The sequence below is a fragment of the Salminus brasiliensis genome, chromosome 15, assembly GCF_030463535.1.
Source record: "Salminus brasiliensis chromosome 15, fSalBra1.hap2, whole genome shotgun sequence".
In the NCBI taxonomy this organism is placed as follows: domain Eukaryota; kingdom Metazoa; phylum Chordata; class Actinopteri; order Characiformes; family Bryconidae; genus Salminus; species Salminus brasiliensis.
In genome coordinates, this window is record NC_132892.1 from 26,555,455 (window position 1) to 26,571,314 (window position 15,860).

The window sequence follows — 15,860 nt, forward strand, 5'->3', positions numbered from 1 at the left end:
GAGGTCACAGACTGGGACCGTTAGGAGCTGAAGTGTGTACTCTGTAAACTTCAAACTGTCTCTATAACACTGACTATTAAGTTCCAAACTGCTTTCGAAGCGAATGCCAGTTTGTTTATATAAGGTGCTCTTTGGAAGCTTCAAGGATTAGGATTCTGTGGCTGAGCTGCAGCACACACACCTATAAACACTGAGCAAAGCCAAGCCTCGGCTAGAGTCATGCAAAGCATGCTACCATTAATCCCTGGAACAATGTGTTCTTGAGGAATGAATCACACCTCATCAGCTGGCAGTCTGACGGATGAATCTGGGTTTGGCAGATGTCAGGAGACCGTAACCTGACCGAATGCAGAGTGCCAACTGTAAAGTGTGGGTCCTTGGTTTAGAAGTGAAGGTAATGTTAATGCTAAAGCTGTGAATAAAATTTTAGAGAGCTGTATGCTTCCAACTTTTGCACAAACAAACAGTTTTGGTGCTATTGTACAAAGTGAAGTCCATAAACACAGAGTTTGGTGTGGAAGAGTCAGATCTTAGCCCATCAAACAACTTTGGGCTGAACTGGACCACAGATGTCCTCCAACATCAGTATCTGACCTTTCTACTGCTTTTGTACCTGAATGGAGGCTTGTCTAGTCCCCGTAGAGAAGTACTGCCAATAGAATAGGACTCTCTAGAGCAGATCAACATAAACCTATTGGCACCACGCCTTTAAGACATTCATTTTTTTTTTCTTATGAATCAAAGATATTAAAAAAGTTGATCCTGCTTTTGTTGGAGTAACAAAAGCTCATCCCAAAAAGTGAATAGGATGGAGCAACACCATCATTCCAGAGAACACAGCTCAATGCTCAATACCTCTAGCCTACACCTTGCATTAGGCATGGTGCCAATAGGTGAAGCAGTTTATCTGCTTGAGATTTTTTGGACCTGTAGTGTATAAGCGTGAAGGGCATGTGTAGTGTAAACGGGTTTAGAAGCTGTTCTAAGTTGGTAAGTTTCGTGCCCTTTGTAGTGCACTACCTAGGGAGTAAATAAGCTGTTTGGGATATCGGTACCCTCCTCCTTCAAAACGACCCACGACGGAACTGCCTGTAAGTATCCGTGTTTCTCGGGGAACAGTAACAGACGGACAGGCATGTGCTGTCTGGCAGCGACTCTTAATCAATGTTGTTATTAAAACGTTTGCCTAAAGCGAAGTTCTGGAAGTGGTCCAGTTATATAAGCGAGTGTTTTAGGGGCTTTCCTGTCTTCAGGACGAATTCAGAAGTTCAGCTTTTCCACTCGTTTCCCAAGCGACTCCTTAGCAGCCAGACAACCAGGCAGGAGCGTCCGCAGCCTGCCAGCAGGGTCTGTTTCATTTTAGACTGAATTAAATGATTCACTTATTCATTATTAACGCTAAAGAAATTTAAATGGACGTTTTCACCACAGCTTTCCACCAGAGAGTCCAAATCCAGGCCTCGGAAAACAGTGTGCCAGTTGGTTCTGGATCATTTCGACTCCCAGTACAGAGAAGAGCTGGGGAAACAGTGGGATTCTGCAAGGTGGGAATTTACACTGCCACCTAAAACAGAGCCCCCAAGGTAACATGGCAGTTGTTTTTAATAAGGCATGGTCACAAATTGTTTGAGACTGCGAGATAATACATTCATGCCATGAGAGAATTTATTGAGATATCTCATGGCCACTAAATAATACATTAAGGCCACAATATATTATATTGAGGCCACTAAATAATACATTACTGGGCACAAGATATCTCAAAGCCACAAGATATTTTTTGAGGCCACTAAATGATATATCGAGGGCAAGATGGTATACATTGAGGACACTAAATAATACATTAAGGCCAAACAAACAACAATAATGACCACAAGTTATTTTTGAGGTCACTAAATACATTAAGGCCACAAGATAATATATTGAAGCCAAGAGATTACATTGTGAGAGTACATTGAAGCCACTAAATAATACATCAAGACAACAAGATAATATATTGAGGGTGAGAGATTATACATTGAGACCACTAAACAATATATTAAGGGCTAAGGCCACATTATATAATATAAAAATATATTGAGGGCACCAAATAATACATTAGGGAACACAAGATATCTTGAGGCCACTAAATAATACCTTAAGGCCACAAGATACTATGTTGAAGCCAAGAGATTGTACATTGAAGCAGGTAAATAATACTTCAAGGCCAAAAGGTTTTATCTTGAGGCTGCAAAATAATATACTATGTCCCTGAGATTATTTTCTGGTCTCAGTGTGTTATCTTGTGGTCTCTGGATATTGTCTTATGGTTTTAAAATATAAACTTGTGACCATGCCTTAATTAAACAACCACGATGTCAACTGTGGGGCTTAATTCAGAACTGCAGTTGGAAACAGTCTTATTTTTCTAACATCAAAGATAATATTTTCTACATTCAGTATTTATAGGTGTTCATGTGGTACAGTTGTCCACAGACCAGGCTCAAGTGTAACAGTCATTTATTCTACTGTAAACTGGTCTATAGAGTAAGAAGTGCGATTTTACGTCTGATCTGTTAGTGGCAATTTACTTTTCAAAAGGTCGATTTCTACATCATTTATCATTTTAAAGCTACTGAATTCACTACTGAAAATAGACTTTTTAAAAATTCAGTTTTATTTGGTATTTTTAAGTATTTGCAAACATGACTTGTTCATTCTGGACTGAGAATTGTGAGACTGAGAAAATTACATTTAACTATGTACAATCAGTCTACAAATATTTGCTTATCTGTTCGTTGTCCAGTTACTTTTGAACCTGTGAAAATGGAGGGACTATGAATCTTCACTTTAATCTTCACTGTCATTGCATAACTTCAAATGCATATCTTTGGGAAAGTGTTGCTATCGTGAAATAGTTAGGATTTAGAATTTGGGCTCCCATACAGATCCATTGTTTTCTGTTTTCCAGGAACGTCCTGCTGAACCCACACTGCTGGCAGTACGGCGTCCTACTAAACCGCTTTAGCGACCTCACAGGCGTCCAGACGCACCTTAAATCGCTCGGCTACTACAGCCTCCTTCCCCAGCCTCTCTCGGCCAGCATCCATGGCCCCCTGGAGTGTTTTGTTCATAAGGACGCTGCGCGCTTGCCTTCCCAGCGACATCATCCAGGCTGGCTGAAGCAGTATTACCTGCTGAACGCTGCCTCCCTGCTGCCTGTTCTGGCTCTTGGGGTGAAGGATGGGGAGAAGGTGCTGGACCTGTGCTCGGCTCCAGGAGGAAAAGCCCTGGCTTTACTGCAGACAGCAAACCCTGGTAAGGCCCTGCACTGCGGGAGGGGAATGATCAGTCGGCTCTGGAACGGTGTGTGGTATACAGCTTTTTTTATCCGATCCATGTTAGAACTGCGTAGCAACTGCCCAGTCACTGCATGCAAACCACCTGAAACACAAGAGTTGCTGCTTAGCAACTGCATAGCAACCACCTGGGACACCATAGCAACAGCTTAGCAACAGCATAGCCACCACCTGTTACACCATAGCAACTGCTGACAAGCTAAAATTGCAGCCTTTCAGAATAGCATAGCGACTACTTAGCAACAGAATAGCAACCATTTAGAAAGACATAGCAACTGCTTAGCAACAGCATAGCAACCACTTGGAACTGCAGTGCAACTGCCCAGTCACTGCATAGAAACAACTTAAAACATCAGAGTTGCTGCTTACCCACTGCATAGCAACCACATGGGACACCATAGCAACTGCTTAGCAAAAGCATAGTAACCACTTGGAACTGCAGTGTAACTGCCCAGTCACTGCATAGAAACAGCCTGAAACACCAGAGTTGCTGCTTACCCACTGCATAGAAACCGCCAGGATCACCATAGCAACAGCTTAGCAACAGCATAATAATCACTTGGAACTGCACTGCATCTGCCCAATCAGTGCACAGAAACCGCCTGGAACACCAGAGATGCTGCTTAGCAACAGCACGGCAACCACCTGAAACAGTGTAGCAACTGCCTAGTTACTGAAACACCTGGAACACTAGCAACTTCTTAGCAACATCATAACAACCACCTAGAATCCCATAGTACTTGCTTTGCAACAACATATTATCAACCACTTGGAACATCATAGCAACCGCCTGGAAGAGCATAGCTACTGCTTAGCACCAGTATAACAACCATTTGGAACAGCATTGGAAAGTACATAGCAACCACCTAGGATTCTTTAACAGCTATGCAGCAACAACATAGCACCCACTTGGAACAGCATAGCAACTGCATAGCAACCACTTGCAACAACTTTGCATTTTCTTCAGGTGCCCCATGGAACTGTCGTAGTCTCAGTATCAGGCAAACCGGATAGTATAGCATTCCTACTTTCAGAGAGTCGCTGGTGTTTATGAAAGCCAGGCTCTGTCTTTGCCCAGTGACTTACTCCGGTTATTTTGAATGATAATGACCACAGTTTCAGACACAGACCTTCATGCTCCTGCTTACAGCATCATGTTGTGCCTCTTTCTCTCAGGGCTCCTGCACTGTAATGAAGTGGACGAGAGTAGATATGAGTGGCTGCTGAAGACCCTGGAGTCATACATTCCTCCTTCAGTCAGAGAGACGGTCACTGTGACGAACGTGGATGGCAGAACCATTGGCGGCAGCCAGCCGGACATGTATGACAAGGTAGAAGAATTAAGACCTTCCACCCTTAATGACACGTTAGTGTCATGCTGCTTGTGTCAGTTAGTCGTGAAGTCTGAGAAATTAATCAGTCATGATCTTTGTGAGGCTGTCAGGTAAGACATTAGCCTAAGAACTAACCCAAGAGCCTCACAAGCGTCTGATGGGTTCACTTCACTTGAGCTTCATAACAGAGTTCTGGTGTTTGATTCACCTCCACAAAACAGTAAGAGCATGTGTGTGGATGTTTGGGTGGATGGATCAAATTTAGTACCTTTAACCATAGACGCAGGTGTGTAGGTCTAAGTTATATGGTGCTCTGCATCACTCCCATCTTTTTAGTTTGTAAGATTGTTGTCAAAGTGAAATGTGACTGTGACTCTCTCTAACTGAGCCCATTTTACGTCTCACTTTGTGTTCATCATCACTGTGGTTTTACTCTGAGGTAAACAAAGATGCCCCTGCTTTGCTTAATATAAAAATATCCTGTGCGAGAGGGTGCTAGATCTTGAGTGTCTTGGGGTAAAGGTCAGCCATCAGAAATCTCGATGGGCCCAGTCATATCTTTGTGGGAGTTAAAAATGAGTAATTTAATACTTCGAGGAACAAACCCTCATTTCTAGGCTGTCAGCATCACATAACCAGTCAGGCTTTAACTTTCCTGGCATTTTAAAAGCATGCAAACATTGCCCGCTGTATGCAGTTTTCCTAATGCTGACTCAGTCATTTTAAAGCAGTGCTGGCACTGGTGAAAGCTGAACACATACACATATTCTCCCATGCAGAGACACAAGGGAGGTTCCCAGCTGCCCTTCAGGTGAAACATGCCAGTCAGATGGTGGAAACAGACACTTTGTACAGCCCTGCTGACTAAGGGGTTTTCCCCTATTGGCTTTTATAGATGAAAAACAGCAGCCTGGTGGATGTAAACTGTGACTGATAATAGTGGACGGAAAGGGAGAAATATTGGGTTGGGAGATGCACCAGATTCTGTCAGAAGTTTTTACCTGGAAATTGAATATAAATATAATTAATTTTGTAAATGACTGCATAATTTTGTGCTATAAATGTTGCGGAAAGCACAGAACACTGTTGAATTGTTAAAATATTGCTGTGTTTGGGACTGTAAGGCCTGTTTTCCAGCTTCCAAAAGCTGGAGAGATAGAGGTAAACCCAGTGAGGGAAACTGAAAGCATCAGGTTTGCTCAAATCAACAGCGACTATACTGTCAAAATCTAAATATTAAGAGATAAATACTGCACTATATTGAGACACCTGCTCAGTCATTGTTTTTCTTCCAAAATCATGGGTGTTAGAGTGTTGATCTTGCTTTTGTTGGAGTAACTGTCTCTACTGTCTAGGGAAGACTTCTGTTGCATTGCTGTGATTTTAGTGCATTCCCTGACAAGAGCATTAGTGAGGTCATGTTGTTGAATAATCACCACCCCACCTCATTCACTAACTCATCCCAAAAGTACTAGATGGAGCACCATCAGTCCAGAGAACATAGTTCCACTGCTCCACAGATTAATACTGTGGTTGTTTTATTTGTAAATAATAACTGCCAAGATTCAAACGCTTCAGGTGCCGTGGCTCCACATAGCTTTTGTACTGCAAAATCTCAAAGATTCACTTTGATTGGATTCTCAAATAAAAACAAAAAACAAACCTTTGAATTGAATGTAAATGTAAATCCATTTATACCTGACTATATAATTAATTACATACTAGTGAAATTAAGTAATATAGCAAAACAGTTACAGTAACTGTGCTACCGTTCTAATACACCAAGCTCATCATTTCACACTCTTCCCAGATTTGTTCACTGGGTGGCAGTGTTGCCATGCTCGTGGTGTCATCTGTCCAAATGTGTTGTTGACATTGGCTTCATTATGAACCCTGTGGCGCCCTCATTGGAGCCCTGCAGTGGCAGGCAGTCAGGCATAAATTTACTTCACTTATAGAAGCAGACTCCATTTCCCAGCATGCCTCCTACAATTCACTCGATAGTGACACTGAAGAGGGCTGTAAAAATGCAGGGATACACAGTGCAAGGTGGCGATTCAGCCACTTCGATTTTGCAGTGTTTGAATCGATTCTAATCTGCTGTGAAACACATGACCACCATAAAGTTCTCAGCCTGTTTTCAAACAGAAAAATGGGGAAAAAACTCATATTTCTATAGCCGTGCAGTTTTACTGGCTGTTGTACCGAAAGAAGCAGATGAGATCATGTGATCTGAATGTTAAATCATTCACTGTTCACAACCTAGTGCTTGGTGACACCCATTAATCGACTGAGAAGTGTATTGTTTAGAATTTAAACATTTCTTCTGAATCTCCAACACACTGTATAGTGCACAATATCTGCACAGGGGTTAGTGATCCTGAAAGTAGCTTGAGGTTCTAAGACTAATTGATTAGTTTCCAAAAGATTAATAATGGATTCAGATGGCTCTGACTTGTAATGCTGAGTCATAGTTGTTTCTCAGTACCATCAACATGAAGTTACTTTGCAAGAACACACAGTTTGAAGCCTGTAAATGTAGAATATTATACATGACTTAAAATATAAATATTAAAAATATCTTTATTTATTACAAATAGACCCTAAAAAGAGTCGGATATGACTGCTTGTGGTATTTTTTATTAGTATTGTAAAAAGCCAGATCTTGTTCTTTCTTCATACAGTCTCTACAGCAGTGGTTCTTTTTGTACACAAGCCAGGAGTGTGGAAAACCTGTTTTAGTAAATTTCTACAGCTGCTGGTTATGGGACAAAGCTGGAAAATGGATCCGGATTCATTGCTTTTTGCAGCCATCATTACCATACATATATATATATATATATATATATATATATATATATATATATATATATATATATATATATATATACAAATATTTAACTACAGCCAACTTTAGTTTAAACAGGTAGTTTAAACAGAGCCTTGTCTTTGCAAATGGTCAGAATTGAGAAATTAAGTATCTATTCCGTTTTGAAGTGCACTGTTTACTTAAAATAAGAGACATTATAAACACAGCAGTGGGCTTGACCCTGCATCCTTTGCCAGCCACACCATCACTGGAATTGTAGATTGTTTTCATTGGCCAGTCACCAACTGTGAACCATCCTCTGTATTTTGAGCGAATTAAGAACACATCCAGGTACTTTTGCTGTTCCTAGTACTTTGGGCTGAATATTATCATAGAATATTGGGTTGCAGTTTGGCCCTTTAAAGAAGACGTCAGGCTTGGCAATTCTTTTGATAATTAATTAGAATTGATATCCAGAGCCTCTAATCGACATAATCTTGCCCCTGTCAACCTACACGGTGTGTGTTCATGTGCTGCCCCCTTTAGAAACGTACTACCGTGTATGTGGATGGAACATGGAGCAACATCAAACCCCGAACCAACTGAGCAAACATGAGCAGCTTATATGATCATTCATTAATCATAATGCAAAGGTAAAATCAAATTAATGGTGATACTGTCATATTCCTCGGCACTACACACGTTTGTGGTGTTGTGAAAATATGAATATTTAGAGGTATGTACTATTTGTGCAAGTTTATTATTTACTTAAGTTTATTTATAATATAATAGCTTTTTACAGTGTTTTGTGTAAAACTCCTACATCAAGGATTCAGATGATTCAGGTGTTATAGCTTCATGTTGCTATTATACTTTAATTTATTTTATTTCTATGGGCCGCCTTCTGCAGCACCATGACTCCTCTAGCCTTTTTTTATTCTCCAACCTATTTTGATCTGGCTAGGATTTATTCTTATAATGGACAGCAAGCACTTTTGTAAGTCGCTGTAGATAAGAGTGTTTGCTAAATGCCGTAAACGTAGTAGCTGCTATCACCAGAATGCCAACAAGTGTTTTTTCTTTTATTTTTATTCAGCAGACATTATATTTAAGCATTTTTATATAAAACATAATCCCAAAGATTGGTGTGCAGTGTATGTTTAACAATAACTTTTAATGAAAATATGCTGCATCATTTCTTAAGAATCAAATCAGAGTCATTTGTGATGAGATTGTGGTAATATGTGATATTGGTGTTAACTAAATCAAATCAATGGGAATTGTGTTGAAAGTAAACAAAATCATTTTCTTGAGAATCAAGTATAAGTAAAGAGTTTTTAGGAGTTTATCATAAATCCAATTAAATTTAATTCATTGACTATTGTGACTATTCATTCATTTTAATTCATAGTAAAATTGTACATTTTGCAGTGGACTAAATAATTCCTTTAAGCATGAAATTAAAGTAAATCATGGTAAAATATAAGATTTCCCAATAGGTTGAATCATTTAGAATCAAAGTGAATTTTGAACATTTTAAGTGCATTTAAAAATTTGAGATTTATGATGCACTAAATAATTTTCTTAGGCAATCTGAAATGTAATAATTCTATTAATCATATTCTAAATAATTGAATAGCTTTACATTTCATTGAATCATAATTCTAAAGAATCCTAATGGAGCCAGATCATTGTACTATGTTCAGAATGATTCACTCATTAACTTGTTCATATTGACTTCACTTAGTTTTAGCACTGAGAGTTGATTTTTTTTTTTGCAATTAAGAATTTGATTCAGAACACCACTATGAATTTCCACCTCATATGACTCATTTTGACTCCTTTGAACAGCACTGTGATGTTATTCAGGTGCTGCAGCTCCATGAAGATTTTGTACTTGTGTGCCATTTTCTCCCGAATGGTCTTGTTTTCCCCACCTGTGGGCTTCGTTCTCCAGCATCATGCGCGCTAGTAGCTGCTGTCACCAGAGTGCCCTCAGGTGTTCTTTTAGCCCAGCAGGCATTAGAGCCGAGAGAGAGGGGAATTAAGGGGGAACAAAGCTGGCGAGGGAGAAGAGCGGTGACGCTCGACTGTCTGCTCGTCAAGGCACTTCCACTGAGCCGGCTCTAATGAGCAGAGAGAGGAGTCTAATCTCTGAGAGGAGCTTAGCCGGAACAAGCAAAGACGCAGGAGAAGCGAGCAAGTGTGTGTCTGTGAAAGAGAGAGACAGATGCTGTTTTGGATGTTGCAAATATTGAGGCCTAATTAAGAAATGGATGCACAGTGGTTTTTGTTTTTTCTAATGTTCCTCACCTTCGTTTTGTTTATTTATCAGACTTCTGTGGAACATTGTAACTCAGGTGTGTCCACCAGCTCTGTCTCAGGGGCTCCCATTCTTTCCTCTCCCCCTCTTTCCCCTTATAGTTAAATCAGGCACACCTGATTTAACTCCTGCATTAATAGCCAGGTTTAGCAATTGTATTAGAGCAGGAAAATCAGCAAACTGTGCTGGCCTCATAGACAAACATTGGCCCTCATTCGCCAATATCTCCTACACCTAAACAGTTTCTTAAATTAGTTCCTGAGAAAAGTCCTAAAGTTTTTATGAACTCGTAAATGTTAAAAAAATGTTAAAAACAAATATAAATTCATTCATTCATCATTTTATTAGCTTCAGCGTGGTCAGGTTCATGGTGGATCATTGGACATAAGTCAGGAGTACCCCCTGTACAGGGTGCCAGTCCATCACGTCAAAATAAATAGTCATTTTGAATGTATTTGAGGAGGATAAGGGCTACAGTTATTGTTTACATTGAGGGACTTGGCTTCCATTCCATCTTGTTTACAGATCAAACCAGATACTGTTACCCATATTGTATACCATGATAAAAAGCCAGGCCCTGTGTGCATGTTTTATATATGAACTTGGCGTACAAGCCTACACAGGCTTTATGCACCATTCGTATGCATTTACAAGATAACCACGGATGCAGAGCAAACCGTGGGTGGAGATAATGGAAATGGCCGATTATATATTCCCTTTGATTTACTGAAGCTTCAGCAGACAGTTTTATGTTCGCTTTCTCTAACTCTTAAAACCAGGTGTAAATTAACTGTAGAGTCTCAAAGGTGTTATTGGAAGGTTTCCTTTAATAATGGCAGCAGACATCACTGTGGCAGAGGCCTTGAGGACGTGCTGAAAGAATATTTACCAACATAATAACACTTACAACTCTGAGAACTCCTCCAGAGTTTGACTGGTTATTACCCCACGGCATTAACTTTCCACATTATTATTTTTCCAAATTTGATTTTTCCAACATTAATACAATCATGATAAAAAAATTTGGTGGGGAGCCTTAAAAGCGTAGTACAGTTACTAGGAATGCCTGTGCATAATTTGCCTGATTATCAGGGCTGACCCAGACATTATTTAAAGGCTTTGAATACTCAGATACTTGTTTTCATACAATGAAGTATTAATAAGAAGCAGAACCAGAACAGGAAGCAGAGAATGATTGTGTAATACCAATTACAGCCATCTGTAAGCTGACATAACAGAAATGGCAGTTAGTGGTACTTTCAAAAAGAATAAGAGACCAAGAAAATACTTGGAGAGAACTGCTTGTATACCAAGTCAGGAGTGGCGGTGCACTGTTATACTGTGCAGCGCTGCTTACACAAGCATAATCTTCATTGTGACCTTACCTGTGACAAAACTCAATGTTTGAAGTGCAGCATTATCAGCATAGGATTTTACACCTTTACACCTGGTCTCTCCATGTGACTAGCATCCTGATAAGACTTTAGCGACATGAATTTACACTGGGTAGTCAGATGTGTCACTGGTTTGGACTGAAATCCGGGAATGGTTTGAATGTGCCAAGAATATCTTAGATGGTCGCTATACTTATATCTTACCATCTGCCTCCATGCTATGTTGACCTCATTGTCTGATCATTTTAAGAGCTTTCACAATAGAATTCCAGATTTTGTAGTAACCTTTGCTCTTATAGCTATAGTGGCCATGGGGAAAGCTATGCAGTGTGTTGTGCTCTGAGGTGAGGTGATGTGATGTGGATACCCAACATGAATTCATGAGGCATTAACTTTTCTATTATTTATTTATGTTTACCATTTTCTGTAAATTGACAATAGTTGCTCTATCTAAAGGTATTTAATGATGAAATGTATTGTGGTTTGAAATGTATTGTGGTATTGTGGGATTTAACTACAATATTTATGGTCCTAGTGATAAGTAGTATATTCTGTTCAGATACATTGGGAACATATGTTGCTGGTGCATAAAGGGGCGTTTTGTGTTGCGTTTTGTGTTGTGTTTTCTCTTGTGCGTACATCAGGTCCTCTGTGTGTTTCCTAGAGGGCTTTTTTTCCCTAGAGCAGTGAAGGCCCACATTTGCTGTTTCTCTTGATGCTGCCTCTGGAGCATGAAACGTTTCCCTCTCCTTGTTTTTCCTTTTCTAATATTCACACCAACCCCCTGGTGTGTGTGTCTCTGTCCCCTGGTCCAGGTGCTGGTTGATGCCCCATGCTCTAATGACCGGAGTTGGCTCTTTACCCCTGGAGCCCAACAGGGGGAGCTGTGGTTGAGAGAGCGAGCTCAACTACCCGTCTTACAGAAAGAGCTGCTCTGGTAAGTTTCTTATTTAGACCATATTGTTTGGTTGAAATAATGTTTATTAGGAGATTCTACATTTTTCCATGTTTATGTTCTCCTCTATTCACAAAAAAAAAAAAAAAAAAAAAAAAAAATCAGAAAGTCAAATCCTAACCCCCAGATGATCGCCAAGAACCTGTTGAATGTTCAGCCTTAGTTGAGTCAAGAGGATGGTGCATGGTTCCACTGTGCAGTGTTGTTTCATGGTGTCATAACTTTACCTGAGTTCACAAAACTATTTATGCTGCAGAAATCTAGACAGGCCAGATTAGGTTTGGAAACAACAAAAAAGTTTTTGGCCATTCCAATGACATAAATTCCCACAGTGCCCATATCATTTATTTCATCCCAATTCCTTAATTCTATTATTTTCTCAGTCTGACTGGCAAAAAGCTCACATTAAAGCAACATTTGCATGTGGCATTAAATCTCATATCTTTGGATATGTAACTCAGGTTGACCAATCAGATCAGATTTTTTTCCCTGTAGCACAGTCCCAAGAAAATCAGAGGTGTGTGGTCTCTTTCTGGTGGTAGATGCTGTTAAATCAACTGTGGCACGAGCAACCTGTAGATCCCATGATGACGTTTTAGGATTGTTGGAGACTCCTTTATGTGCTTGCTAGGTTGGCCTGCCCTGGCCATGTTGACAGTTGTTTAATTTGTTAATGATTTATTGGACAGTGGACAGTTCTAGAAGTATTCTAGAATCTTTTTAAATCCCCTCTCAGATGTATCTGCATCTACAGCCTTCTTTCTGAAGGCCTCTGAAAGCTCTTTGGATCTCACCATGGAAATAACACTCAATTTACCAAGTAAATTTATCAATTTATCAAGAGCAAACCAAACTAAATGTCTGGAGTTTAAATGTGGGGGTGTCCGATCTTTTTACTTACAGGAAAATAGTATTTTAAATGAATGATTGATGAAATGACATTGACAAATGACACATTTATTCAGTTGTATTTCTTTAGTTATATTACCTCCGTCTCTCAGTATTGTTCAAGTGAAGACCAAATGTCCTTATGTTTAAATATATAAAAAAAAGACAAATGTTTTCATGAAGTGTCCTAATTGACTTGTGCACATGACTGTATGCCACTTAGGACCCATAGGTGTGCATTTGATCATCAAGTAAAAGTCATTGCTGATATGCTGACGTGCATTTTCAAAGACGCATGATGTAAACAACTACATTAAAATCGGAACCACACAATTTGAAGAAATCAGTTTTGCTGCTATGTGAACAAGGTGCCCCGTGTCTGTTAATACACCTGTGCCATGAAAGGACCCACCTGCATGCATTTTATTCTCTAATTTAAAAAAGAAATTAGTTATTGCTGACGTGCTGATATGTGTATTTGCAGATAAATATGCCAAAATAAAGTAATACAATCTGAACTACTCCTGTTTCTCTTTAGTCACATGGCCATGTATTAAATTTAGGACTACATAGGAAAATGGCTCAAATCTAATTTGAAAAGATTTTTTCACACGGCGCAGAAAAATCACATTGAGAGCTGCTGTATTTTTTTGCTTTGACTTTGTCTGTATGTGCACGTGTTTGTGTGTTTCAGTTCGGCCTTGTCTGCGGTGCGTCCTGGAGGACTGGTGGTTTACTCCACCTGTACTTTGTCTCGTGCAGAAAACCAGGCTGTCATAAAGGAGATTCTAACCTCATGCTCGGGGGTTGAGCTTTTGCCCCTGGAGGAGGAGCTGATTGGCTCTCTATCCAATCATTTCACATTTGGCTACCTCCAGCCTCCACTGGGTTATTTGGTTGTTCCAGAACAGGAACGAACATGGGGGCCCATGTTTGTATGTAGACTAAGGAGAATCTACTGAGCACATTCTGCCTGTGCAGAGTTTTACATTTCTGTTCATTTAATCCTAATTATTTATGCAATTTAATTCTGTGTTTTTATACTGTTGTTGTATTCCTATGCCAAAATTTAAATGGTTTAAGACCAGTTAATGTGCTCTTCCTGAAGTACCATAAATGATGGTCAGCCATGGACAAAATAAAGGCCCATATAATGGGATTCTCCTCATTTTATTGTGTTCATTATTGTTAATAAATTATTACATTGTTAGAGTTGCACCATTCACTTATTTCCTTACAAACCATGTTACTTGGTCTGTGTTTAGGCACAACAAAGTGTAGCAAAATGTATATTTAAACAGAAATGGCGGTCCTTTAAACAATTTTGTTGCGTACACTGGGCTGTAGCGAACGCATTTGTAGAGGACTATTCGAATCCATTGTGTGCTCTGAATGGGTAATGCCACACCCATCTAACAGGTCTACACTTTTACGTTAGCCGCCACAGTCTACAGCCCATGTGTCGAAAAAAAGTTAATCCTATCCACAAAATTATTTAAATGTTGTATTGGCGTTAGCCTTCATGATCCACTGCACTACATTTCCCATCATGCATAATGCCCAACATAATGATGGGAGCTAAAATACCTTTTTAAAAGCCCTATCTGGTCAGGATTCAATTTACATGGGCTCCTGGGGTAGTTCTGTTTCTCTGTGATTTTATTCCCGTCCGGATTTATCAAGTCTGTGGTGTTCTCTGTGGTCCTCTGGGAAAACTACAGGCTGAATTACCTACGGTTTTTGGCTGAACTCAGCAGTCACCTGATCATTTTAGTCCTGTCTGATTCACATCTCCGTTTTTTTTACAGGCAGGCGTCAGTGCACCATATTTAGTCTTGAGCACACTAATCAGAGCTCCTCCGGAGGGTATTAAACACCTTCCTGCTAAACAAAAACTACCTAAAATAAAACGTTTCTGAACAGAAAGTGAAATCAGATTGTTGTTTGAACGGCAGCTGTTTGACCATGTGAACGCAGCTGTTGTTAATGTGATCATGTGACAACACGAACAGAACCATACTAAACCTGATCGAATATTAATCTCTGATGATTGTTTTGCTGTCTAGAGTGCCTGAGAGTGTTGTAAAATATAACAGTACCTGTGTTTTGCTGTTAAAGGTTTTTTTGGATAAATAATGGACAGTTCTTTTGTTTCGTATTGATATTTTCAAAATGCAGTTTAATAAATAGGTAAACTACTTGGCTGTCCCTCTTAACCATAAAGTAAGCACCGTCATGTGCTATTGTGTGCTAGACTGAAATAACTATTCTAAACAGATGTGTTCCAGATCTACAGGGCTCTTTCTTCATCCTTCTGGTCATAATTACACTTGTAGTTGTTATTTAATGAACATGATGTGTCTAAATGTTAATCTGACTGCTGGCTAGATCACTGCAAAATAGTTATATTTGGAAATAAAATAATAAAATGAATGCTTAGTGCTTCTATATACAAAATCAGAAATGAACACATTTAAGTTTTTTTTAGTAAGAGTTTTTTTTTTAATTTTGTTGACTTTGATTTATTTTGTTTCCATAGAGTTTGAATCAGAATGGAGACAAGGGCCATGGAGGTATTAGTCTTTACAAAAAAATAGGCTGTTACTACAGCAAAGGGGTTGGGCTAACTATTAATACTCTTGTTTTCAAGTCTTTGAAGTCTTACGTAAGCAGTTGTCTAAAATCCTGTAACTGTAGTCTAAATACCATTTTCTTTCTTTTTGGTAACAGCAAGAAGGAAGAGATGGAACAGAAGTTGTGTGCTCTCATGGCCGAATGCCATCAAATCCTCACAACAATGTTCTCAAATCTAGTGCAGA

The 15,860-nt window shown here is 39.4% G+C and overlaps 1 protein-coding gene across 3 annotated transcripts; it reads left to right on the plus strand.

Annotated features, from left to right (window-relative positions):
- Positions 1–1,128: 1,128 nt before the first annotated feature.
- On the plus strand, positions 1,129–14,345 carry nsun3 (NOP2/Sun RNA methyltransferase 3). 3 transcript variants are annotated; one of them, XM_072657259.1, is made up of 6 exons: positions 1,129–1,347; positions 1,432–1,544; positions 2,951–3,297; positions 4,515–4,669; positions 12,014–12,135; positions 13,736–14,345. In XM_072657259.1, exons 1-6 carry the CDS (start codon positions 1,165–1,167, stop codon positions 14,001–14,003), a joined length of 1,188 nt encoding a protein of 395 aa, XP_072513360.1. In that variant the 5' UTR covers positions 1,129–1,164; the 3' UTR covers positions 14,004–14,345. The 3 variants fall into 3 exon arrangements, with proteins under 3 accessions (XP_072513360.1, XP_072513361.1, XP_072513362.1); XM_072657260.1 differs by lacking the exon at positions 13,736–14,345 and adding an exon at positions 12,649–13,122; XM_072657261.1 differs by lacking the exon at positions 13,736–14,345 and adding an exon at positions 12,654–12,793.
- Positions 14,346–15,860: the final 1,515 nt, after the last annotated feature.

Coding starts and splice junctions, on each gene's coding strand:
- nsun3 (XM_072657259.1), top strand. CDS start 1,165: ATGTTGTTATTAAAACGTTTGCCTAAAGCGAAGTTCTGGAAGTGGTCC. Junction 1,545..2,950: donor AAACAGTGGGATTCTGCAAG/GTGGGAATTTAC, acceptor TCTGTTTTCCAG/GAACGTCCTGCTGAACCCAC. Junction 3,298..4,514: donor ACTGCAGACAGCAAACCCTG/GTAAGGCCCTGC, acceptor TCTTTCTCTCAG/GGCTCCTGCACTGTAATGAA.